We start from the raw sequence: 25,443 nt of genomic DNA on the forward strand, positions 1-25,443 counted from the left end.
TAGTTTAAAGATTCTTCCTTGGGTTGAGGTCAGTTTATGTACATGGAATAAACTTTTCATAAAATTGGATTTTTGTCCTGACTAGCTCAGCCCAAAAGTAAGTGTTCCCTTTTGGCTATGAATTCCAGATTTTCATTTTTCAACTATTATTTATGAATATTTGGAATGTTGGAATTTCTTTAATGTTCTGAAAGTTGCAGCACATTGACTGTACTCCCTCAGATACAATTGGCAGTGAACATGTTAAAAGAGAGTCATGGGTTCTTTTCATAAAATTCCACATTTATTGCCAACAATTATAACCTAGATTTCAATCTGAGTTAATGTCCAAGTTTGCAGGCAATACGAATGTTGGTAGAGTTGTTAATGACAGGACAGTATTCTACTGCAACAGGATCTGGAAAGTTGAGTAGATGGGCTGAGAGGTGGCAGCTTAAGTTTAACATTGACCAATGCCAAGTGCTGCATATGGGTTGCAGTAACCCCAGAGTAAAATAGCAACTGTGGTACTACACTTGGGGTAGTGGAGAATGAAAAAGACTTGGGTAATTGTGCAATCAGATATGAAGTTTTCTGAGCAGTGCAAAAAGGCTGCAAGAGTAGCTCATGGGGTCTTGTCAATGATATATAGGAATTTTGCTAGTAGGGATAAGGAGGTGAATATCCCCTTGTACAAGGCAATGGTCAGGCCACACCTTGAATATTGCATACAGGTCTGGAAGCCTCATTTTAGGAAAGATGTAGAGCTGCTGGAATGAGTTGCCTTTAGCCAGCGTCTGGTTGGTTACTGGAACAAACTTCCATCTGTTGTTGTGGAAGTTGACAGCTTAAATAAATTCAAGGCTGAAGTAGACAAATCTTTGCAGTGAATGGATGGGTGAAACAGGAAGTTTTTTTTTTTTTTTTTTTTTAAAAGCGTGCTTTCTAGCTTGTTTATAAGCTTGCTTTCTTGCATCATATGCCTCTACTAATGCTAATTTTTGGCAATAAATGTGAAATTTAAAATGGATTTATGTGCCACTGACAGAGCTGATTGTGGCACACATGCCACAAGGGTGGTCCTGCCCCCGCAATATAAAGTCTGATCTAAAAAAAATTACTACATGCACCAAGTATACAGGGTGTTCCAAAAAGGTGTAACCAATTTTAAATGCTTGTAACAAGTGTAATTTTAATGATAGAAACACAAAACCTGCACTAAATGTGAGAAAAACAGTTCAAGTTTTTACTGGCATTCAATGTGTTCACCACTTGTCACACGAACAATATCTAATTGGTAATAAAGTTCATCCCATGTTTTTTCAAGGATGTCACGCTTGTGATGTCTGCAATAGAGGTCTTGTAGACTGTGTATTTGATGAATCCCCATAAGAAGAAATCACAAGGGAATAAATCTGGTGAACGTGGTGGCCATGCAATGGGACCATGCCCAATCCAACGGCCAGGAAACTTGTCATTAAGAGCCCTCATACTCAAAGCCCAATGTGGTGGTGCCCCATCCTGTTGGAAAATAACCCCATTTGCAGTTTATCCAGTTGAGGATACACATAAAGCTCAAGCATGTCTTGGTAATTATCCACTCTCACAGTCGCTTCTTGAAAGAAAAAGGGTCCAATAACACGATCAACCATCATACCACACGTTCACCTTTAGGCTATCTTGCTGATACTCCTGTGCACAGTGTGGGTTTTCAGTCCCCAAATTCTGACATTTTGCTTATTCACCTTTCCTGAAACATGAAATGTGCACTTGTCTGTGAAACAAATCCGTGTCATTACACGTTCATCTTGTTCCATTTTCTCCAACATGTTTTCTGTGAATTGTTTACGTTTCACACAGTCATCCCGGGTTATGTGCTGGAGAATCTGCGGTTTATAAGGGTGTATTTTCAATTTTCTTTGCAACACTATGCACTGAAGTCTTGAAGATGGCCATTTGCTGTGCTGCTGTTCTAATGGATTTTCAAGGACTACGAACGAATGCGTCTCTCACAACTTCCACTCTTTCCTGCATCAATGCTGGTTGACCACGTCTTTTCTTAGGATGGACGCTACCTGTTTCCTTGAATAGCTGATACCACTTGCTGATGCTGGTGTGGGTTGGTGGCTTTATCCCGTATTTACTCCTGAAATTACATTGAACCTGCGTTTCAGATTGGTTTCAATAAACTACTCCACTATCTGTGCTTTGCTCCCAGGATCCATTTGTTACCTCTCTACTTAAACTTCTGGATAACTGTCATAATCTGCAAAAGAAAATAACGGATTATTGAAGTAAAAACTTCAACTGTTTTTCTCACATTTAGCGCAGGTTTTGTCTTTCTATCATTAAAATTACATTTGTTACAAACATTTAAAATTGGTTACACCTTTTTGGGACACCCTGTACATTCAGATCATAAAATGCAGGGGGATTTGGGGCAACCTTTTCCATGAAAAACAGCATGCTTTATGGTAAGGATAATGTGTTAATTCTGATTTGAGGTGAAATCAGTCAGAAAGGCATTTTTGTTATATACATGAATTTTGTTAAACAAAATCCACATATATACTTTTAGAGATTGTTGACCACTGGCTCAGTCTCTCCCCATCATGGAGATATTCCGTTTTGTAGTGTATAATTTCTACAGATATTTTCATGGAAACTTCTCAGTACTCACACACCATCTTCAGTCTTGAACTGCTTTTCTTTTATCTCTTCTACTTCTGTGAAACAGCCTTCCTTGTGATATATTTCTTCAGAAATTTGATTTAAATAAGTATTTCCTGTCTTCTTTACCATCATCCCATACATGGTATTAGAATATCATAGTGGCACAATAATGTGCCACTAGTTGAAGTTCTTGCCTATGAATTTAGATGTTGGCAAGGTAGTAGTTACAATTGCTGTTTTACATCATAGGTTCAAATGAAATTCACATCAGCAGGAACTTTTTGTGGGCTTTTTTCACACCGCTAAGTTTAGTCTGTCTGGTATGGCTTACATTGGTTTTCTTCTGCAAAACAAGCGAAGTGACCAGTTAGAAACAATGCACTAATTGCTTGTTTTATGAAAGGGATATGTTCCTTAAATCATTTATTAAATGAAAATTCGATTTCCCATTAATTTAAACAGCAGCAATAGAGATATGGTGACCTGAGACACTGCATACGTATTTATTTGCAAAAATTTCACAGTTGGTAGCAGAGTTTCTCTAGCTGTCCTAAAGAAATGTAGTCCATGTTTGATCGTGAGCAGGTAAGCCACTATGCATCGAATCCTTTCTTATTTCTGCAAAATAAAACTGTTCTTTCTTTTAAGGTAGGCAGCACTAGTAGAGAAAATTGCCCTGTTCTGTAAAATAAAACAATTCAGAATTTTTATATTTTCCCATGTTTCTGCACATGTAGGAAAAAATATCAATTTGAGACCAAATCGGTTAGGCCTATCATATGCAATAGCTAAGGCTAGCTGTACCTGTTGCAAAAATTTTGCAATTGGTGGCAGTTTTATTATTTTATTTATTTATTATTTATTTATATATTTCTGGAACAAAGGACATGATTGTGCGAACATGGAAATTGTTAATAAGAAAAAATGCCTTATTAATTTAGACAACTGCTTGTTTAATGGTTAACATCTTCCTGTGGCTCCACCTATGAAGCACCGTTGAACTATTCTCATTTGTACTACAAAACTGGGCCACTGTGTAAAATAAAACAATTTGAATTTTTTTAATTTTAACAACTTTGTGCACACCTAGGAAGAAATTGCTTCAATTTGAGACCACTTCCAGCCTGATCGGTTAAGCCTATCGTTCACACTGGCTGTCGAAATAAAACGGTTTCTGTATTAAATGTATAAATGAACATAGAGTTTAAGAGAAACTATGGCTCGTTTACTGGTAGAAGTTGATGGATAATGTTCTGTAGCCAAAACAAGGAATTGCTGGATTTCATGACTTGAAGGCATTGAGTCATATGTTTAGCTCATTGTTCCTTCATTTTTATAGAGCTGCCTATAGCAACAAAGGGTGCTCAACTTTTCAGCTTATGTTGAAGCTGTGTTCCATATTCAAGTCGTTCTTTGAAAATATAATTTAAACATGTTTGGGAAGGTTATGGGAAAGTGGGCAAAGTGATTTGTAAAAGCTGATAAACCCAAGTGTTATCAGCTTTTACAAATTCTCTCTCTCTCTCTCATCAAAATATGGATATTCTTCACGTGCACTGCTTGCCATGTTTTTGTGGTTGCAAAAATTCACTGTGTATACTGAAAAAGAGGTACTGGTTTTTCAAATTTGTTTAAGTGAACACTCATAAAACGAAAGTCTACATTGAAGGCTTTGTGACCTTGGCTGCTTTTGTGCTTTTTCTGGACCAGCCCCTGGGCTGGTCCAGAAAAAGCACAAAAGTTGCCTTGATGAATGTCTTGAATAATTTCTAAAGAAAGTTCCTTGGCAAAACGTTCTTGTATTGAAGCATTTTTCAATGAGAATTCGATCAAGTGAATTTCAAAATAATGTTTAAATATCACAGTACCTTTTGAGGGGAAGGAGAAATCAAAATTTTGGATACAAATGTAGCATTGATTTTCACTTAGATGGAAGAGGAGGGGAGTCAGTTTGATCAAAGAATTCCTCGAATTCTGTAATGATTCATACACTTGATGGAAGAGAACACCACAAAGTTTGATTTTGGTTGCAGTTGCACTGGCTATAGTATGGTCCTAGTATATTGCATTAGCTTTTCAAAATATATAATTAGATATATAATTGTAGTCCAATATAATAAATTTTATGTGAGAATCTCGGGAACCATTTTTCATATCTTACTTGATGTTGAGTGCAATGTTACTATCAGTGCAATTTAATATCAGTAACAAATTCACTGAGAGGAAAGATGCAAAATATGAAATACTGTTTTAATTTTGTATAAAGTGGTGAAATTTTGTGAGAACTTTTAATTCTAGAAGTAGTAGCTCATGCTACAATGTGCTTTGAAATCCAAATTATTATTTTTTTTTGTCACAAAAATATTTATTCAAAATATAATTATTTACCCATTTGAAAATATGGTTCCTGTTATGGAATACCATTATGTGCATAATGTTTCTCTTTATCTAATATAACTGCTTGATTTCAAATTCATGGGTTCGTGATCTAAACATTCAGTATTTTATCAAAACCTTTTCTTGAATTAGTGTAAATCCTGTCTTCAAACACTTAATGGAAAATCACAGTATGCAGTTACCACAAAAAATGCATCTGAAGGAAGCATTTACTGCTAGCTCTTGAGACCACTTTGCATGCACGTTTGAGTTTCTTACACTGTTGTCACATTTTGGTTCTGTGATACCATGGTATTCCACATTAGGAACATATTCTGTATTTATCATGTTTCCTCTACTAGAGTGACCTGTATTTTTGCCAGTGTAAAAATTATGCCCTTTAACATTTCCAAATTTTAAAGTTTGTTTCAGATGGTATTTTCAAAGCAGAATTAAATGAATTTCTACGCCGAGAATTGGCCGAAGATGGATACAGTGGTGTAGAGGTGAGAGTTACACCAACTAGAACTGAAATCATCATCTTAGCTACCCGAACACAAAGTGTATTAGGTGAGAAGGGTCGGCGTATTCGAGAACTTACCTCTGTTGTTCAGAAGCGTTTCAACTTCCCTGAAGGAAGTGTTGAGGTAAGATCATTCTCTTATATCGAGAAGTTAAATTTGAAACAAACTTTAGTTTTTGCTTACTGTGAATGAACCATGTTTTAATACTGAAAAGTTAAGGGAATATCTTTCCCTCACATTAGTGTTTTGCCATAATTTAAAATTAGACATGCGATGGGTCAAAATGTTACTGTGCCTACAATTCCATCCAATTATGAGAGCAGTGTTCACTAACTCCTAGGCTTAAGGTTGTTGCAGCTTATGGGAAAAATTTTCCTTAGCACAGCCTGCTCTGCTTTAAAGAAGGAATTTTAATTAAGATAATTTCATTTGAATGGAGGGGGTATAGGGGTCTAAGTATCACAGATGGTTCTACTGTTGTAGAAAGCTTTAAAGGTTTGGGAAAACTAATGGGAGGTTGGGGGGGTTGGGACAGGCATGTAAAACTTGGTGCACATGCAACTTTCAAACATCTGTTGTGAAGCTACCAAGTGTTATCAGCTTTTACAGATGAACAATCTGTAAAAGCTGATAGAGATTAATCTGTAGAAAATATTGGTAAATGGGGATACATAAAGGTTACTTAAATTCAGATTATATGGGCTTTCAATATTTCCAGTCTTGATTGTGTATTTTTTATCTCTGTATAAGAAAATATTTCTTTTGGTAATGTCACACTAGTGTACTTTGTGCACGCTGTTGTAACCAATCACTAATCCTATGATTGTGGTCTGCTACCATTTCTGAGTTTGATACCTCTGACTTTGGATGGGTGGAGGTTTGGATGTTAATGTCATGGACCTAGATACTTACTCTGCTTTTGGGGAGAGGAGCTTTGGAACTGGTATTTAACTCTTTGGAAGATTGTTAGGAGAGTCATTTGAAAGATGAAGATTAATGGCATGGATCAACATTCCTGTACTACTTCAAGTGGTTCTGTTCAGCTTTTTGTACAGCTGTCAAGGACAGTTTAATCTGTTTGCATGGTGTCTACTAAACTCCACTTTTTAAAATTTTTTAAAATCTAGAAATAAAATCAGTTCTGCCTGTGCACCTTTCCACACCAGTATTCCCTAACTGGTTATACTGTATTTTTTGTTTTCATTTCAATATTCTATGATTTATGAGACATTAAATTTTTGTTTTGCGTGTAGCAGATGTCAGGTGAGCAAAAGCGTCTACCTATTCTTATTGCAACTCCCATTCAATCTGGTGTGATTATTCATGCATTAAGAATCTGCTGATAAAGGAACAGGTGGCAGTGATCACAGTCTACTGATGTTGGATTTACTTAAAGATGTAACTACCATCGGGGTAAAAGGAAGGGCTTTTGTTTTCGTAAAGGTGACTATGGTGGTTTCAGACAGTTTTTAAATTCTATGCAATGGAACCAACTGATGATGGTAATGACAGAAATTCTAAATGGGGAAGCATTCAAGAAATTAATCTTGGAAGCTACTAGACTTTCCATACCAACTAAGAAATATTGTTCAAGGTTTAGGCTTCAGTGGATGTCAGATGAACTAATGAGACTCGTAAAAACGAAGAAAAATGCATGGGATGTGTACAAATTATCAGGTAACACAGACACCTATGGCAGATATAGGCTAGTCTGTAATCAAGTCAGAAAGGAGGTTAGGCAAGCAAAGGTGGATTGCGAGAAATCTTTGGCAAAGGATGCATAGAAAAACAGCAAAGATTTCTTTACTTATGTAAACTCTAGAAGGAAAGGATGAATCAGATTGGTCCACTTGATGTCGATGGTGCTCAGGTAAATGATAAACTGAATGAGTATTTTCTATTTACATTCACACATGAGGAATTCTGTAAGGAAGTGAGCTCAAACGTGAACAGGGAGTTAAATGATTTTGTAATAACTGAGAGGGAATTGAAGGAGAAATTTGCTGAAGTTAAACATAAAGGCAAATGTGGTGGTTGGGATCTATCCAGTTATATTAAGAGAGGCAGCAAAGGAAGTAAGCAAACCATTAGCCATAACTATGAGAACATCCTTGAATTCAAGGGGAGGCTCTCATGAATTGGAGATGTGCAAATGTATCCTAAATTCACAACTTCTGTTCCAGAAAATAATGGAGTCACTGGTTAAAGAAGCAATGTGCGATCATCTAGACAAGACTACAGCTATGGCTTAGACACAGCTTGGGTCTAAGGGAAATCTTGCATGACCAATTTGAATGGATACTACAGTGTGGCCACAAAAGAACTGGATGCAAAAAATAATTTTGATATCATATACTCGGATTTCAGGAAATCTTGATACTGTTGCACATAAGACTACTGTAAAAACTGAAACAATATGGCATTAAGGGCAAGTTGATATTATGGATAAAGGGCTGGTTGAGTCAGAGAAGACAGAGCGGTAATCAATGGACACTGTTCTTTGTGGACTAATGTTATTAGTGGAGTCCCTCAAGGTTTGGTGTTGGGCCCACTGTTGTTTTCTCTATTTTTCAGCAATATTGACGAAGGTATATCAGGCTTAATGTCCAAGTTTGTGGATGATACAAGGTTGGCAAGTTTGTTAATGACAATAATGAGAGTACACTACTGCAACAGGATATAAAAACGTTTGGTAGCTTCGCTGAGAGGTGGCAACTGAAATTTAACGTTGACAAATGCAAAATGCTGTATATCGTAGCAGTAACCCGAGAGTAATATACTAGCTGTGTGGGTACTACACTCAGGATAGTGGAGAATGAAAAAGACCTGAGAGTAACTGTGCCGTCAGATATGAAGTTTTCTGAGCAGTGCAGACGGGCTGCCAGAGCAGCTCATGGTTGTCAATGATGTACAGAAACGTTTGCTAGCAGGGATGAGGATGTGATTACTCCCTTGTATAAAGTAGTGGCCAGGCCACACTTTGAGTACTGCATACAGGTCTGGAAGCCTCATTTTAGGAAAGATGTAGAGCTGTTTGAACAAGCACAGAGGTCAATGAGATTGATGAGGGGAATAAAGGGGTGATCTTACTAAGAAAGGCTTAAGTTATGCAAATTTCAGGATCTGGAGACTAGGCACCTGCAAGCTCGGTGCTGATGTGATTCTTCTTCTTGCTCAGATTACACATGTGAGGGGGGCATAAATTCAAATCGAGGAAATGCAGTTGCAGAATAGATGTACTGAAATTTGCCTTTAGCCAAGTAGTTGATTGCCGAAATAAACTTTGGTCTGTCATTGTGGAAGTTGATAGCTTAAATAGATTCAAGGAAGATCTGGATAAACTCTTTGAGCGAATGGTTAGACGATTTTCATTTATTTATTATTATATATATATTTTTTTCTTCCTCATACTGTATAAACTTGTTTTTTTGCATCATATGCCACTGCTAATGCCAATCAGTGGACATTGCTGTTCGTGGACTAATGTTATTGGTGGAATCCCTCAGGGTTTGGTGCCCATTGTTGTTTTTCTTATTTATCAGTGATATTAATAAAAACATCTGGCTTAATATCCAAGTTTGCAGATGAATACAAAGGTTGGCAGGGTGGTTAATGCTAGTAAGGACAGTATTCTACTGCAACAGGATCTAGAAAGGTTCAGTAGATGCGATGAAAAGTGGCAATTGAAATGTAACGTTGATAAATGAAAAGTAACCCCAGAATAACTTAAACTGTGTGGTTCTACACTCAGGATAGTGGAAAATGACACAGACCCGGTGATTATTGTGCAGTCAGACATGAAGTTCTGAGCAATGCAAAACAAACTGCCAGGACAGCTTATGGTGTTTTGTCAATGATATACAGGAATTTTGCTAGCAGGGATAAGTAGGTGATTATTGTGTAATCACCTGCTTATCCCTGGTATCCCATTGTGTAAGGCAATGGTTAGGCTAAATTTTGAGTACAGGCAACCTCACGGTACTTCTACAACATGGTTTTGCTCTAACATGATTGATAAATTACGGCATTCCTCGCACAGTACTTCTACAACAAGCTTTTACTCTAACAGTGGTTGAGAATTGCTGGAAATCTTGCATAATATATTTTTGTGCTGGGAAAAGTCTGCTATTATGTTAGATATAATTTTCAACATTTCCATTCCTTTTTGTGAATCCCTGCTGTAGGCTTGCTAGTATCACATTTGTGATATTTTTCTAAAGCACATTTCTGGAGGTCACTACTATAAAACAATAACAACAGTTTTTCACTTTCCGCTTTATTGGTTTTTTTCTGTTAGTGTAATCAATTATAAACAGGTAAACTTGATCTTCTTGTATTTGCTGTGTTACTGATAGCTGGAATTTTGTGGGTTTTCATGTTATTATGGTGAAATGTGTTTCCCCTTCCATGAAATATTCAATTATATAAAAAACAAATTTTCAGAAACTCATTACTCTGTACAGTGTTTATTGCAACTTGTGCATGCCATGTTCTTTGTTATTAATTGCTTATCATTTTTACCGTTTTAAATTTTACAACCAAACAAAAAAAAAATAAATCAGTGAATAGAAATATATGAATTAGCATGTACATATTACAGGAAGTATTAATTAAGCTATGTATGTAAGTGTAAATTTATTTTTATTTTGCTAACTGGAAAAATTCTTCAGTTTTCACGTATCATTTAAAGTGGGGGGGGGGGGTTTCCACTGCATATTATTTGGATGCAGACTGGTGGTTGCAGGGGCTTAGAGGGGAACAGGTATCCTGGGTGTTATCAGTTACCAGGGGGGTTTCCACTGCATATTATTTGGATACAGACTGGTGGTTGCAGGGGCTTAGAGGGGAACAGGTATCCTGGGTGTTATCAGACACTCAGCCTAAAACACTGATGGATCCAATATCTCTCTATTACAGAAGATTTAGGAGAAGTCCGGTTGGCCTGCCTCCCTAAAATCCACTCATGCACACCTTCTCGATGGTAAGCCCTGTTACGTCACTTAGGTGGCAACGAACGTGTAGAGTGGTTCTCTTCAAGACGCCTGGTCAGCGTGAAGAGGAAAAGACCAAACCCTCCAGCAATAAGAGCACAACAATACAAATGGCCCTCAGTCCCCAGCAGCTTTCACTCTCCCTCTTACGACAGCGAGAGGATCAGAGTGGAGGCAGAGGGTGCTAAGAATCTCTGGGTACGACCAGGCTGCCATGCACGGAAATTGAACTTGGCCTGTTATAACGTACGATCACTCATCGGTGAAGACAGGATATTAGAGCTGGAAAAGGAATTAGAAAATGTGAATTGGAATATCATCGGTTTGGCTGAAACAAGAAGAAGAAATGAATCATAAGTTTATCAAGTGGAAATCTGCTGTACACCAATGGAAACAGTGAAAGGAGTGAAGGTGGAGTTGGGTTTCTGGTCCATAAAGATTTTAAAACCAACATTTTGGAATTCAAAAGTACATCACCAAGGGTGTCAAGACATACTCAAGATTTCTAAGAGGTACAAGCTAAAGATTATAATGATTTATGCACCAACATCGAGCCATGATGATGAAGAGGTTGAAGAAATGTACACTGAAATTGAGAGTCTTCTAGATGAGCAGAAAACCCACTACACTATTATTATGGGGGACTTCAATGCTAAGGTTGGAAAAAGGCAAAACAGTGCAGAAAGAGGAACTATAGGAAATTTTGGAATTGGTGAAAGAAATAAGAGGTGAAAGACTTGTGGAATTTGCAGAATCTCAAGGAATGTCAGTAATGAACACTTTTTTTTTTTTCAAGAAAAGGTGAACAGAAAGTGGACATGGAAGAGTCCAAATGGATTAACAACTAATGAAATCGACTTCATCCTCACTAACAGAAGATATATTGTGAATGATGTTACCGTTCTGAATAAGGTAAATGTTGGAAGTGATCACAGAATGGTAAGATGTACACTTGATATAGATGTAGGAAAGGAAAGGAAAAAACTGACTCGAATAAATAATACAAAGGTCTTTGAAATAACAGAGGAGGAGAAGAAGCAGTATGTACTGGAACTTAAGAACAAGTTTGAGCTTCTGCAGACTGCTCAGGACCAAGATATCGACGAGGAATATTACAACTTTCTGAAAGTGATAAAGCCCAAGAAACCTATAGGGAAACAGAAATCCAAAGAAGAAAAAATTAGTCAAGAAACACTTGTCATGATGAACCAAAGACGACAAATGAAGAGCAAGAAAAACACTGACAGGGAGAAAATTGAGTGCACTGAGTTATGCAAAGCCATTAGAAAGAGACTCAGAGAGGACATAAGAAGATTTAACACAAGAAAAGTAGAACAATCATTAAGGGAAAACAAAAGATTTAAATCAGCAGCCATGAGCAGTAATACAGAAAGACAAATGATACTGAAACTGAAGAATAGCGATGGTGTACTTATAAACAGCAGAGAAGGCATAATTCAAATAGCAGAAGACTACTATAGAGAATTATACAAGGAGTGAGGGAATGATACCAGCAGTGGGGAAGATGGATTGCAAAGTAGCAACACATACGACATACCCGATATTCTTTCTGATGAGGTAGAACATGCATTGAAGAAAATGAAGAATCGGAAAGCCCCGGGGGAAGATGAAGTTACTGTAGAGTTGTTAAAATTGGGAGGAAGAGACATAACAAAAACTGGCAAGGCTCTTCACAAAGTGCATTAGAAAAGGTGTGATGCCTATGGAGTGGAATAATGCAATCATAGTTTTGCTGCATAAGAAAGGAGATAAATCAGAAATTGGAAATTATAGACCAATTAGCTTGTTATCCCATATCTACAAGTTGTTCACAAGGGTCATTACTAACAGATTAGAAAGAATACTTGATGAGAATCAACCGAAAGAGCAAGCTGGCTTTAGGACAGGATTCTCAACTATGGATCACCTTCACGTAATATCACAGCTAATGGAGAAAGCAAATGAATATAAAACACCATTATGCCTGGCATTTGTGGATTATGAAAAGGCATTTGACTCCATACAGCATAAGGCAATGTTTCGGGCAATGGAAAGACAAGGCATAGATACTCCATATATTATGATTTTGAAGAAAATATATGAGAGTGCTACATCCTTTATTAGACTAGACAAAGACAGTAGCAAATTTAAAATCGAGAAAGGAGTTTGACAAGGAGACACAATATCTCCGAAGCTGTTTACTGCCGCCCTTGAGGAAGCTTTCAGAAGATTAGACTGGTCGCAGAAAGGAGTCAATGTGAACGGAGAGTACCTAAACCATTTACGATTTGCAGATGACATTGTGGTCATAAGCCACGATCCCAAAGAATTAGGAAAATCTTAATCAGTTATGTACAGTTAGTAAGGATTTTGGACTAAAGATGAATATGGCTAAAACAAAAGTAATGATGAACAAGTATGCCACGGAAAGGGAAATAATGATTGAAGGAGCAGTAATTGAAAAGGTGGAGTCATATACTTATCTGGGACAAGTTATTAGCTGTAATAATGGTAAATGGCTGGAAGTCAAGAGAAGAATAAATTTTGGATGGATAGCATTCAGGAAATATAGTCACATACTGAAGAGCAATATCCCAGTTTGTCTGAAACGTAAAATAATGAATCAATGTATACTCCCCACCATGACCTATGGAAGTGAAACTTGGGCATTCACCAAAAGAATGGAAGAGAAGCTAAGAACTGCACAGTGAAGAATGGAACGAATTATATTGGGAATCAGACTGTTAGATAAGAAGAGAAACACATGGATTAGGCAGCAAACTCAAGTAAAGGACATTCTTATCAAAACTAAAGAACTAAAATGGTCTTGGGCAGGACACATAGCTCGAAGACATGATGACAGATGGACTAAGAAAATAAGAGTGGTACCCAAGAGGAGCTAGAAGAAAACCTGGAAGACAAAGGCGGAGATGGATAGATGAAATTCATGAGTTTTTGAGTAGTAAATGGATGGCCAGTGCTCAAAACAGAAGGAACTGGAAAGTTGCTGGAGAGGCCTTCATCCTGCAGTGGATTGAAAATGGCTGATGATGATGATGGTGGTTGCAAAAAACACTTCTAATTTCAAGAGCCTAAGACACAGTAGGGCTGGGTTGTTGGCTTCTATGACAGGCTTAACCCTCCTGGGCATAATTTCTACCAAGTTCCAGTAGGTTTTGACTTTAATATCTTGTGCAAAACAGCTGGCAGAGCATTTGAGAAGAAGGCCATCATTTTGGCTGCAGCAATAATGCCTTCAGTGGGTTTCATCCACTCCCATCTGGCACCTCCATAGCCAGGTGGGCAGGAGCAGCAGTGCGTAGCACATGCTTCTTGATTAGATCGGGGTTCCAGCCTGTGACCACCAAATACGGAGGGTGCGGAAAAGTCAGGGAATGACCACTGCATATCCCCGGAGCAATGTGGCCTTAGTTGCTAATGCTCCTAAAAACCAAATAACAACATAACAATATAGGTTGGCTACACTTCAAGGTTCTGCCGAACAGTCTTCTAGTTGGCAGGGAGAAACATATTACAAAACAATTTATGGTAGCAGTGAGGTTGATATGGAAAAAATTTGGAATATTGCATTTTTTTATAATGCTTTCCCCCACTTAATTTAGCATTTTAAAAAATGCTATTACTATTACCACTTCCTCTACCAGTATCTAATACACTCTTTGGGAGGGAGTAGTCACACAGGATGGCTTGCTTCATCATTAAAAAATAAATTTCATATTTTTAGTATTGCATTCCAAATACAGTTTTGTCCATTTAACACTTGTGTGTTGATGGTTAAGTTATATAATTCTCTTTTAGTTGTATGCTGAAAAGGTAGCAGCCAGGGGCCTTTGTGCAATTGCTCAGTGTGAATCACTTCGTTACAAGTTAATTGGTGGTCTTGCAGTTCGTAGGTATGCACCATTTTATTTTGTTTTTCTTCTGTGTAAATTTAAGCTTAATTTGACATTCAAGTTATGACACACTCTTGGTTATAATACCAAGTATTCTAGGATTACATTTTATTTGTTTGCAACAATATTGTAGAGATGAGGAGTTTGTTAGAGAAAACTCTTAAATTTACTTGTTATACTGGAGGTACTCAACCATAACCGCACACTATCTTTTAATTTTTTCATAACCTTGGATCACCCCTTGCAGAGAATTCTTGATTTAATTCAATTAAAATAGTCTTCAGTTATCTAAATGTAATTAAATATCAAAGACTTAATTGACTTTAATGAAATATTCTTGTGTTACTGCAAGGTTTGGTTATTTTATAAAGTTGATGGAATATACATTATCATTTTTAGAGATGAATACATGATAATTTTTGAAATTTACTCATGAATTTTAGATAAAGATTTTGCATTGCAGAAAGATTTTTTTTTTTTTTGGAAAATTTTCCATATTCGCTTAAATATGCACTGTAATATGTGATGTACAACTACTGAGATATTTATTTATTAGTCTTCCAACAGAGTACAGATTCCTTAAGAGAAAGAAGAATTTTAAAATGGCATAGCTTAAAAGCACAGGAAAGTTAGATATTTATAATTCTTTATTTCATGTTTTTCTTGTTTCATTGTCTCTTTCACTACAAACTTTCCCAGGTAGCATGGTAGCTATGTTAGCATCCTGCCATGCTGCAGAAAGAGTTTTTTTGGTTCAGATTTCATCAAAATAGGAGGATTTTTTATGGCCTTTTTTTTTTTTTTTTCCTCTATCATACTAGTGCTGAGTTATTTTCAAGCAAAGGTTGAGTCATGTTCCCTCACCTCAGAAACTTTTTTTTTTTTTTTTTTCATCCAGCAAATCTCAAACTTTCATCCTCGTTTGTCCGTAGAAGTGTAATTATTCCAATGATTAACAACTCATTAGCTAAAAATTTTCCTACAATCCAGTCTCTCTTTCCCTATAATTTGAACATAAATTTTGTCTTCATTTTTCTGTCCCCTCTCAGAACCTTATAGACATTAATCAGATCCTCCTCTAAATGATTTGGCTATCAAGCTCTGTAGCTTGCATATTTGAGGTCTTTCCTCGTGTAGATGTCTCTTTGTTAATCCAACTGGGTACCTTTTTCTTTTTGTTTGTTTGTTTAATCTCACTAGGCACATAACCCATCTCTAGGACTTTGAAGAAGTTAGTGCAATCTTGAACAGAAGTCAGTGTTTTAGAGGTCTCCTCTATATTAAATTTATGCAGCCCAGCATTTCATGGGAGTCATTGTGGCCAGTAATACTACACCATTTCCAATTGAAGACTATTAAAGTAGGAAAGAGTCTTCAATTGGAAATGGTGCTGTACCTAATAATTGATTATATTTCAGGATTCCTTATTTAATCTTGCCATTAGGCCTAATTAGAAAGGACAAAGCTGGAACTGGCTATCAGACATCTATCCTGTACAGTTAATCCTAGTTTTCAGTCTTCCTTGGTTAAGCCATCCCTTGGTCTCTCTCTTTTTCTCCTAATTACACAATTTCCAAAATCATCATTTCATCTTTTTGAGTGACACTGTATCCAACTACATAGCATTAGTTGACATGATTAAAAGCTCAAATCCTGTCATCATTATTATCATCATCAGTTCTCTTCCCCCCCCCCCCCTCTGTTCACCTCAACTTTTTCTCCATCACATCCTTCATTGGTGTGCCTCTGTAGCCAGGTGGGAAGGAGCAGCAGTGCATAGCACACACTTCTTGATTAGACCTGGGATTGAGCCCGTCACCACCAAATACGGCGGATGCGGAAAGGTCAAGGGAATGACCACCACGTATTCCCGGAGCAATATGGCCTTAGTTGCTAATGCTCCTAAAAACCAAATAACATAATATAACGACGTAACGTCTTTCATCAGCCCCTCACCCACAGCATGTGTCTAATCCAATTTCTTTTCCATCTTCTGATCATTTCTCATATCTCTTCTCCTCCACCCTTCTTAAAACTTCCTCATTTCTCACTTTATCAACCAATCTTATCTTTTCCATCCTTCTCCATACCCACATCTCAATTTTCCAGTCTTCTAATACCTTCTTTGCTCACTGCTTCTGCTTGAAGTACCATACTCCATACCAGACATTCCTAATCCTTGCACAATAATCTTCTTTGCTTTTATTCCTTTGCGTCTTGTGCCATTAGGCTTCTGAAAGACCTGTACTAGCTCACCTTTTCTATTCTATCTCCTATTTCAGTATTTAATTTGCACATATCTGCTCTAATAACCTTTGTTTCACCAATATTTATTCTCACTGTAAGCCTTTTAGAACTTTCTTTTAGCTTGTTAACTAACTTCTGCTGTCCTTTCTCAGAATCTGCAACCAGTGCCATATCATTTGCAAATCTAACATCTCTAATATTCTTACCCCATCTTTTCCCATTCCAATTCTTCATCATCCATATCCTTTATCAAAACCTTTTTAACTGTTGGGAACAGACAAAACCCCTCTCTTATCTCTTCCTGTCTCTGACACTTTCAGTGTCACCTTTCCTACCCTATTAATTTTTGTCCCCCAATATAATCTACTAATCATACTTTTGTCTTTCCAATTTATTTAATAATTTAACATGTTCTGCCAGATCAAAAGCCTTCTCTGATTTTTAAAATATAAACATAATTTTTGTTTGTTTCTCGATGTATTTCTGTCCATGTTTTCAGCGTGCCTATCGCATCCCTTCCTGAAAACAAAAACTGTCTTTCCTCAATTTCCCCCATTCTTTTTAATCAGCATTCTATTTAATATTCTTAGCATTATCTTTTCCATATGTAGTGCCAAATTTATAGTTATAAAATCTTTACATTTTACTTCATGGCTTTTCTATTGTATTGTTAATTGTGGGCTTAAAATACTCTGGCCACTTCTCTTGCACACACTGTTCCATATGTTTTTACAAGCACAAAAACATTTCTGAAAGTCATCTTTTGTAAGTCCTTTTAACATTTCAGCCTTTCTTTTTCTCTTTTTCTCTCTCTAAATGTCTTCAGTGGAATGAAAATGGGTTCCCTTAAGTAATCTTTTCAGTTTAGGGAAAGAAAAAGGGGGCAAGGAGTAGAGTTCATGTTTCCACACGGATTTGTTTTTTTGGACAGAAATTGGTGAGTGAACAGAAAGTTGTGTGTTGGCACATTTTGATGGAACATCCAACCATCCTTCCACAATTCTTGACTTGGCTCACCATAGCCTTAGTCATCATTGCACTATGAAAACCAAACTCAAATCAAACCTTCCACAATTCAGGTTTCTTCCTTTTTAATTTTTCATGCAGCCTTGGCTAGATTCTGGGTTGTACTGGAACAGCCAACTTTCATTGCAAGTAATTACAGTACTCACAGTTTGGATCTTTGGTTTTTTTTTTTTTTTTTTTTTTTTTCCCCAAAATATTCAGTTAAAATTTATCCAACTGTTTCATTGTCCATTTTGAGATCTGATGCAACCATTCTAATGCTTAAAAATGATCACTTCTAATCAATGTCCTTACCTGCTCCACATTTTTATCCGTTTTCATGGATACATCGTCATCCTCCACGTTTTCTCTTCCTTCCAAAAATTCTTTTATCCATTCGGGCATGAGCTCTTGACATAGTATCTTCCCCATAAACTCAGCATAACTCATAACTTTCAATTGTTGCTTTCTTTAGTTTTGTTAAAAATTTTAGGTTGATTCTTGTTCGATTCTGTTGTCTGTCATTTTTACAGCAAACTGCAAAAACACTTGTCTCAGTGCAAACAAAGCAAATCAGCATGTTGGAACATGACTTGGCAGACAACTGGGGAGGGTTTGAGGTGAACTGCTGTTCCTTTGTTTGGTGTGTAGTGTCTGCATGTGCAGTTGGATTATTTAACAACCACATCTTATATGTTAACCTACATAATTCAGCTGATTCCATTAAGCCCACTTCCCCAGTAATTTTGGTAACTCCACTGGAACTCGCATCTATAATTACTGTCTTATTTCATTTAATGATTAATTCTTGCTCCACCATGACTGGCCCCAATCCCTCCTGATCCATTATTTCTACATTATCAAAATTATCTTTGTTTCTCACTTGTTTTATCCACATAACTCCCTTATATATTCCACCCACCTTTTCCTCATCTCCTCTGGTTTTCTTAGTATCATCCCATTCCTTCCCTCTATAGCACCTTGACCTGTTCTCTTTTTCTCCATGCTTGTTTTTTACTCCCTCATAGGTTAAATTGTATTTTTGTAACCTTTCTAATACTTGTAATTTTGTAGAAAGCGCATCCCACCATTCCTTTCTTGCTTCTAAGCCTATTGTTAATCTCTTTATACCTTCTCTTATCATCTTTGGTATTGTATTTTCCCATTTTCTTTTTTCCTCAATTTCTCTTATATCCTCCACCACCTATGGTTCCCTAGGTCTTACACCTAACATCTTGACATTACTGTATAGACAAATTAAGTTTTATATTTTATGGCTTTTGGCAACCCTATTACACTTGTTATAGGTGAAAGTTTTTCCCATAATGACCAGCATCTTGAATGCAAGGTTAGCTTCTTAGCAGCACCACAGCCTGTGTGGCAAAATGAGACCAGTATTCAGTGAACAGGCAACATATATTCTTTCTGAGTCATGTTAATGCATGGGGATTTGGGGAGTGGTTAAACTATCAGTGGCTTCACTACTTGCTAGGTTGCTATACAAAAGGAGATTAAGCCTGTCTTTTCCTTTTTACTCCTGTAACTTCAATGGCATATTTCAGAAAAGGCTTGTTTTATCAGCATTAAAAACCTGCTTACAGCTGTAACCCTTCTGCTATGATAGCTTGAATCTCCTCTGAAAACTCAGCTGAAGCAATATGATTTTTATCTTCTGCTTTCTCATTCACTTTCAATCTGTGGAGGTTCTGTTATTTAATAAATTTATCAAGTCAGCCTTTACTAGTGATAAAGAGTTCTTTCTTTCAAGAACCCTTTATTACTAGTAATGTAATCATAGTGCTGTTAAGCCTGCTTCTTGATTTCATGCTGCATGTACTTGCTGGATTTCTCACCTTTGTTTTTATCTTGACAGAAAGAAGTTTTACATGCTTAATAGTGGCGTCTCCGTTGCCAGGTGGGCAGGAGCAACAGTGCGTAGCACACGCTTCTTGATTAGCCCGGGGTTCAAGCCCGTTACCACCAAATATGGAGGATGCGGAAAGGTCAAGGAATGACCACCGCGTACCCACTGAGCAATATGGCCTTAGTTGCTAATGCTCCTAAAAACCAAATAACAACAGCATGCTTAATAGCATCTTGTCTCTTCTCTGCATTCTTAATATTATGAATCATGAACTCACCAAGTTAATAGGACTGGCCAAATGCAGATCCCTCATGCACTTCAGCATGACTCATTTCAGTTCTGGTTTTAGGACTGTTTTCGTCCGATGGGCTACGAGAATATAATGCAAATGTGCAGAAGCCATAGTAGAGAAATACGGACGTTTGGTGCCAACAAATTGCACAAAATCCGTAGGTGCAATATAGCACTGATCCCCATAAAACCAAGGCTACTGTGGCACAGGTATTAGTATTATCCATATAGTACAGTGAAGCTACAGGCTTTTGCTACGTCAGCACAAATTAATAATAAATGAAAATAAAATAATTGCCGATTTGTTTCTCTTCTTGTGTAGGTAACTATCCAGCCAACCTTTGAATTTCCCTAATCCATCAAGCCTCACATGCCCAGGGAGGTAACTTATTCCAGTAGTTAACAGCTTGTTAGCTAATAGAAAATTTCGTGCAGTTCAGTTTAAATCTCTTCCCTTAAATTTGAACTTATAGCTTCTAGTTCTGTAATCATTTATAACAGTGAATTTCACATTCATTCATTTTCCTATCTCTCAGAACGTTGTGGACCTCAACACTCCCTCTCCAAGATTCTGTAGCCCACATATTCTAAGTCCTTTGTACAGGTGCTATTTTGCACAACTCACCAAGTGGATTGCCCATTTTTGCACCCTTTCAAGAAGTTCTCCCATTTTATTTGTAGTCTCCATATTTGGACACAGTGTTCATGACCTTATCTCTACATCCTATCATCGATAGGATGCCATAGACCTTATTTGCCATGTTTCTGTGCAGCTTGGAGAACTTCATGTCCAACTGTATCATAACTCCTAAATCCCTTTCTTTTCTTCCTTCTGTTTTTAATTCAACCTCGCTAAATATATGTTATTTTTGGATTGCAATTCCCCAAGTGTAAAACCTTTTCCTTGAAGCATATCTGAGTCACTGAAGGAGTGCCACTTGATGCTAATCATTAACTATTTTCTCAATATTTTATATCATCTGTACTGGCAACCCAAACGTTGCGGGTTCGAATCCCGCCTCGGGCTTGGATCAGAGTAAAATGAAAAAACTTTGGAAGGTGCATTATGGCCACAGAAGCCAATGCACTAACAAAAAAAAAAAAAAAAAAAATATCATCTGCGAATTTTTACATTACATTTATTCCTTTGTCAATGTCAATTATGAAAATCAAACTGCAGTGGTTCCAGTACAGATCCTTGTGTAACTCCACTTTTAATTTTAAGACCAGTTAATCACAACACAGAGTGGGTGCATTGTAAGAAGCAAGTAGGAGTTGTTAATCACAACCTGAATTGAGACCTGAATTTTTTCCATATAAAAATACATGAATTGAATAAGCTTTTAGGAAGACTTGCCAAAATAGCTATTACATCAGAACCATTGCATGCTTCATTTACTCTCCTGCAAAATTGCAAACTGTAAAAAAAAAAAAAAAAAAAAAAACTCATTCAGTTGGTGAAAGTGTTTAATGTTTTATTACTATTATTTATTATCATAAAACATAGGTAATGTAAAAAACAGTTCCATCACAGTTGTTTTCCAGATTAACATTGCATGGTTTAATGGTCTATCTGCTATTAAATGCAAGTGTGTCCTTAAAGATCAAATATGAAGATGCAACATTAGTTTGAGGCAATCTTTTAATTTATTTTATTTTATATTTATATATATATGTGTGTGTGTGTGTGTGTGTTTTTTTTTTTTTTTTTTTCTGTTCTTGTTTCTTATTTCTGTAAAATAATTGCAGGGCTTGTTATGGTGTTTTGAGATTTATAATGGAAAGTGGAGCCAAGGGATGTGAGGTAGTTGTTTCGGGTAAACTGCGTGGTCAGCGAGCAAAGTCTATGAAGTTTGTTGATGGTCTTATGATTCATAGTGGAGAACCAACAAATGATTATGTAGACACAGCTGTACGTCATGTTCTTCTTAGGCAAGGTAAATATTAAGCATGAATTTTTTAAAAAGACCTTAATTTTAAAATTTTCCCTCTATGCACATAAGCTAACTCTATATACACTTAGGCGCCTCTGTAGCCAGGTGGGAAGGAGCAGCAGTGCGTAGCACACGCTTCTTGATTAGACCGGGATTTGAGCCAGTCACCACTGCATCCTCTGTATTTGGTGGTGACGGGCTCGAACCACCAAATACGGAGGATGCGGAAAGGTCAGGGAATGACCACCGCATATTCCCGGAGCAATATGGCCTTAGTTGCTAATGCTCCTAAAAACCAAATAACAAACAAACAAATATATACACTTAGTGAATGCAACTGATACTGCTGTTGTATTTTTCTTTGAAAAAATGTTAAAGATTACGCTGGCAAAGCAATGGGAAAATACGAAGTGCAATTGTATTAAAAATTAACTGTGGAAAGTCATCTATCATTGAAGGATAGATGACTTTCCACGGTTCACAAAATTTTATACATAAAAAGTATCTAATAGAAATGTTTAACATTTCTGTTACGACACTATCTCCTCTATTTCAGATGTTTATTACAACAGCAGACAGTTGGCAGTCACAGAGAGCAGGTGTGTGTCACTTAGCTCTCAAATTATATTGTCAGGTTATGGAATTAAATTTGGATATGAAATTATTTTCTTTAACATTTAATTCTACTAAATTACATTTTTTTTTTTTTTTCAGTGTCTTGTAAACTTAAATTTTTAAATAGAGATAAAGCTTTGGTAACTGCTTAATGTATTATTTTGTCAGTTTAATTCTTGCCTTAATGGTTGCCTGCACTTTGAATACCTTATCTGAGGATAGCGTGGCTTAGGCAGAAGTTGCTGTATGCAATTTCCTATATGAATTATAAGTTCATCACTTGTATAGCTTTGAGGATGTTGCAAACATTCTCATATATGCCAAGCTGTGCTTGCTACCTGGGAGTCTTTCTTAAAATGCAGTGACACTCAAATCAGTAGACCTAATTTTGGCAAAGTCTGGTCAGTCTGTGACAGCGAAATCCTCTGCTTGGGCCTTCACAATGGTGAGACTGTTAGTAACCCAGGGTATATCTCCTTATGTGCAAGTCCTGAAATACAGCATACTGCACACAATGACCACCCAGGTGCTGTATTTGCGGACTTGCACATGGGGGTTATACCCTGGGTTACTAATAGGGGTAGAGTTGTGGCACCCACACCACACAGAGAAAATGCCACTCCTCTGTCACCAGACAACGCTAGGTGGTAGATGACTCATCAACCAGTGAAATACCGCCACTTTGCTTCTTGGAGGGTGGAAGTGTTAGATCCAATGTTTAGCCTCAAGGACAAAGCTCTGGTAAACCCTCCCCTACCTCTTCCATCATGCAGTAAGATTGATATCTTTTGAAGTTTTGATGGACACCATGGCAAGATCCAATCTTCATTACATTTTGAGGGTACAGCTCTGAAACGGTGTGCACAGGCCGGCTGCTAGTTAGTACACCAGACCAACCTATTAGTAACTCTAGGAGGCTTCAGGGATTACCTAGTGTATAATCTTGCTGCTTCTACTCTGTTGGAGGGAGTCCGAGTAGTGCATATGCAGAGGGCATTGTCGAGACCATGCTTTGTCAAGGAGCTGGCTATATTCTTAACATGTGGGTGCTACATCCAAAAATTCATTACTTCATAAAACATGCCTCCCCCCCCCTCCCACACACACATTTTTCTTGTTATTGTATACACCATGAATTGTCAAACTAATACAGTGAACCCCTGGCTTGTAGCCGTGAAGGGTGTTGTATACAGCAATGTGCTTTCTGTATATAATAAAGAGTTCTTCTATATCTGTGAAAAGCTCTAAACCTCTCAAACACTTCCTCTTTCATTTTACAAATATATGTGGTCTCAGTTTTAATCTCAGTGATGTCCATTTCCACTTATAGTCTGCCAAACCCAGTGTACATTTTTCTGACAGAATTTTAGTTATCGATTGAGTCACCTACTGATCATCTGAATTGTTAAAATTATTTGATATATGACTCTTTTCACTTCAAAAGTGGGACTTGCGCATATGTCCTGATGTTCCTTGTCAGAGACTTGGTAATTTGGAATCTCCTCTTTTCGATCTTCTCTGGCTTAAATTCATCTGTTGCCTGTATCATTCTACCAGTTTCACTAATCACTTGGAACTCTTTCACTTCCTCTCTTGACTTTCTCCAGTCTAATTTTCCTAACAGGGAGGTCATTTTCCTTTGCGATTTTAATGTTCACAACTTTAGCTGGCTTCTGTTTTCTAGTCACACAAACCCAACTTGTCGAAATGCTAAGGTTTTTGCAATTACTAATGACCTTGCATGGATTGTTCATTTACCTACCAGAATACCAGACAATCCCAATAGGCACCTCCGTAGCCAGGTGGGAAGGAGCAGCAGTGCGTAGCACACGCTTCTTGATTAGACCGGGGTTCGAGCCCGTCACCACCAAATACGGAGGATGCGGAAAGGTCAGGGAATGACCACCGCATATCCCGGAGCAATATGGCCTTAGTTGCTAATGCTCCTAAAAACCAAATAACAAACAAACAATCCCAACTTGATCTTTTTCTCACAACCAACCCAAGTACACGGTCAAAGTGAGTCTCTAGGCACCTCAGATTACAACTTGGTGGTGGTCTCTTCTCCAGTGGAGCCTTTCTCTCATTGCAGTTTCCAACCTCATGTTGTTTGGTATTACAAGAATGTAAAATGGGATGATTTGTGAGATTTTTTTTTTTTTTTTTCCTTCCTTGATCGAATTACTGTTTCAAAATTTCTGATGTAAACATTTTTCAGGTCATGTCAGCGAAATTAATTTTGTAGGGATGGAATTCCACACACTACCTTAAAATCTCATCATTTATCTAAACGTTGGTTTTCCAATAAATGTGCAAGAGAAGAATGTTACACATTGTAATTGCTCATATCCAAATATTCAAGTTAATTTTCTGCCTACACCAAAGCTCACAAAATTGTAAAGCAGTTATTAATCAGGCCAGACTAGATTTCAAACAGGTTAAGAGTAATAAACTTGCTTCTTGTACATATGGTAGCCGAGCATTCTTTTCTCTTGACAAAGCTATTGGCCATAACTCTTGCCCATCTCTGTTCCCACTTTTGTCAAAACCAGATGGTTCTATTGCCACTTCAGCCAGGGATAAAGCCAACCTGCTAGCATCTGATTTTTCTTCCAAATCGTGTATGAATGATCTTGGTAAACCACTTCCCTCCATTCAATGCCTCCTGTGATCTTCAATCAAAAGGATGTCAGAAGGATTTTGATGAATTCGATGCTAAAAAAGATCCATGTCCTGACAGTACTTATCCACTTGTTCTCAAAACCTGTGCTCCTGAACCTACTCCTGTTCTGTGTTGCCTTTTTACACTTCCTTATTCCAAAGGTGTTTTTCCTTCAGCTTGGAAATTTGCTAGTATTCCTAAAAAGGGTGGCAAATCCCTCCTTTTATCATCCCATTGCAATTACTTCTACTCTTTCTAAAATAATGGAGAAATCAATTAACCGCCAACTCCTAAACCGGGGTTTGCCAAACTTCTTTGACCTTCGACCCCTTCAAGAGTTTCTTGACTTTTTATCGATCCCCCCCTCT

General features: G+C 37.2%; 1 protein-coding gene across 1 annotated transcript in view; it reads left to right on the forward strand.

Annotated features, from left to right (window-relative positions):
* Positions 1-25,443, forward strand: part of RpS3 (ribosomal protein S3) — a 54,967-nt gene that overhangs the window by 21,280 nt on the left and 8,244 nt on the right. The window contains exons 2-4 of the mRNA XM_090379914.1: positions 5,451-5,675; positions 14,363-14,457; positions 21,614-21,801. Coding sequence (XP_090236040.1) covers positions 5,451-5,675; positions 14,363-14,457; positions 21,614-21,801 — 508 coding nt within the window. The remainder of the gene's footprint in view (positions 1-5,450; positions 5,676-14,362; positions 14,458-21,613; positions 21,802-25,443) is intronic.

This window comes from Mastigoproctus giganteus, chromosome 8 (genome assembly GCF_048544385.1).
Source record: "Mastigoproctus giganteus isolate SK-2022 chromosome 8, ASM4854438v1, whole genome shotgun sequence".
Taxonomy (NCBI): Eukaryota; Metazoa; Arthropoda; class Arachnida; order Uropygi; family Thelyphonidae; genus Mastigoproctus; species Mastigoproctus giganteus.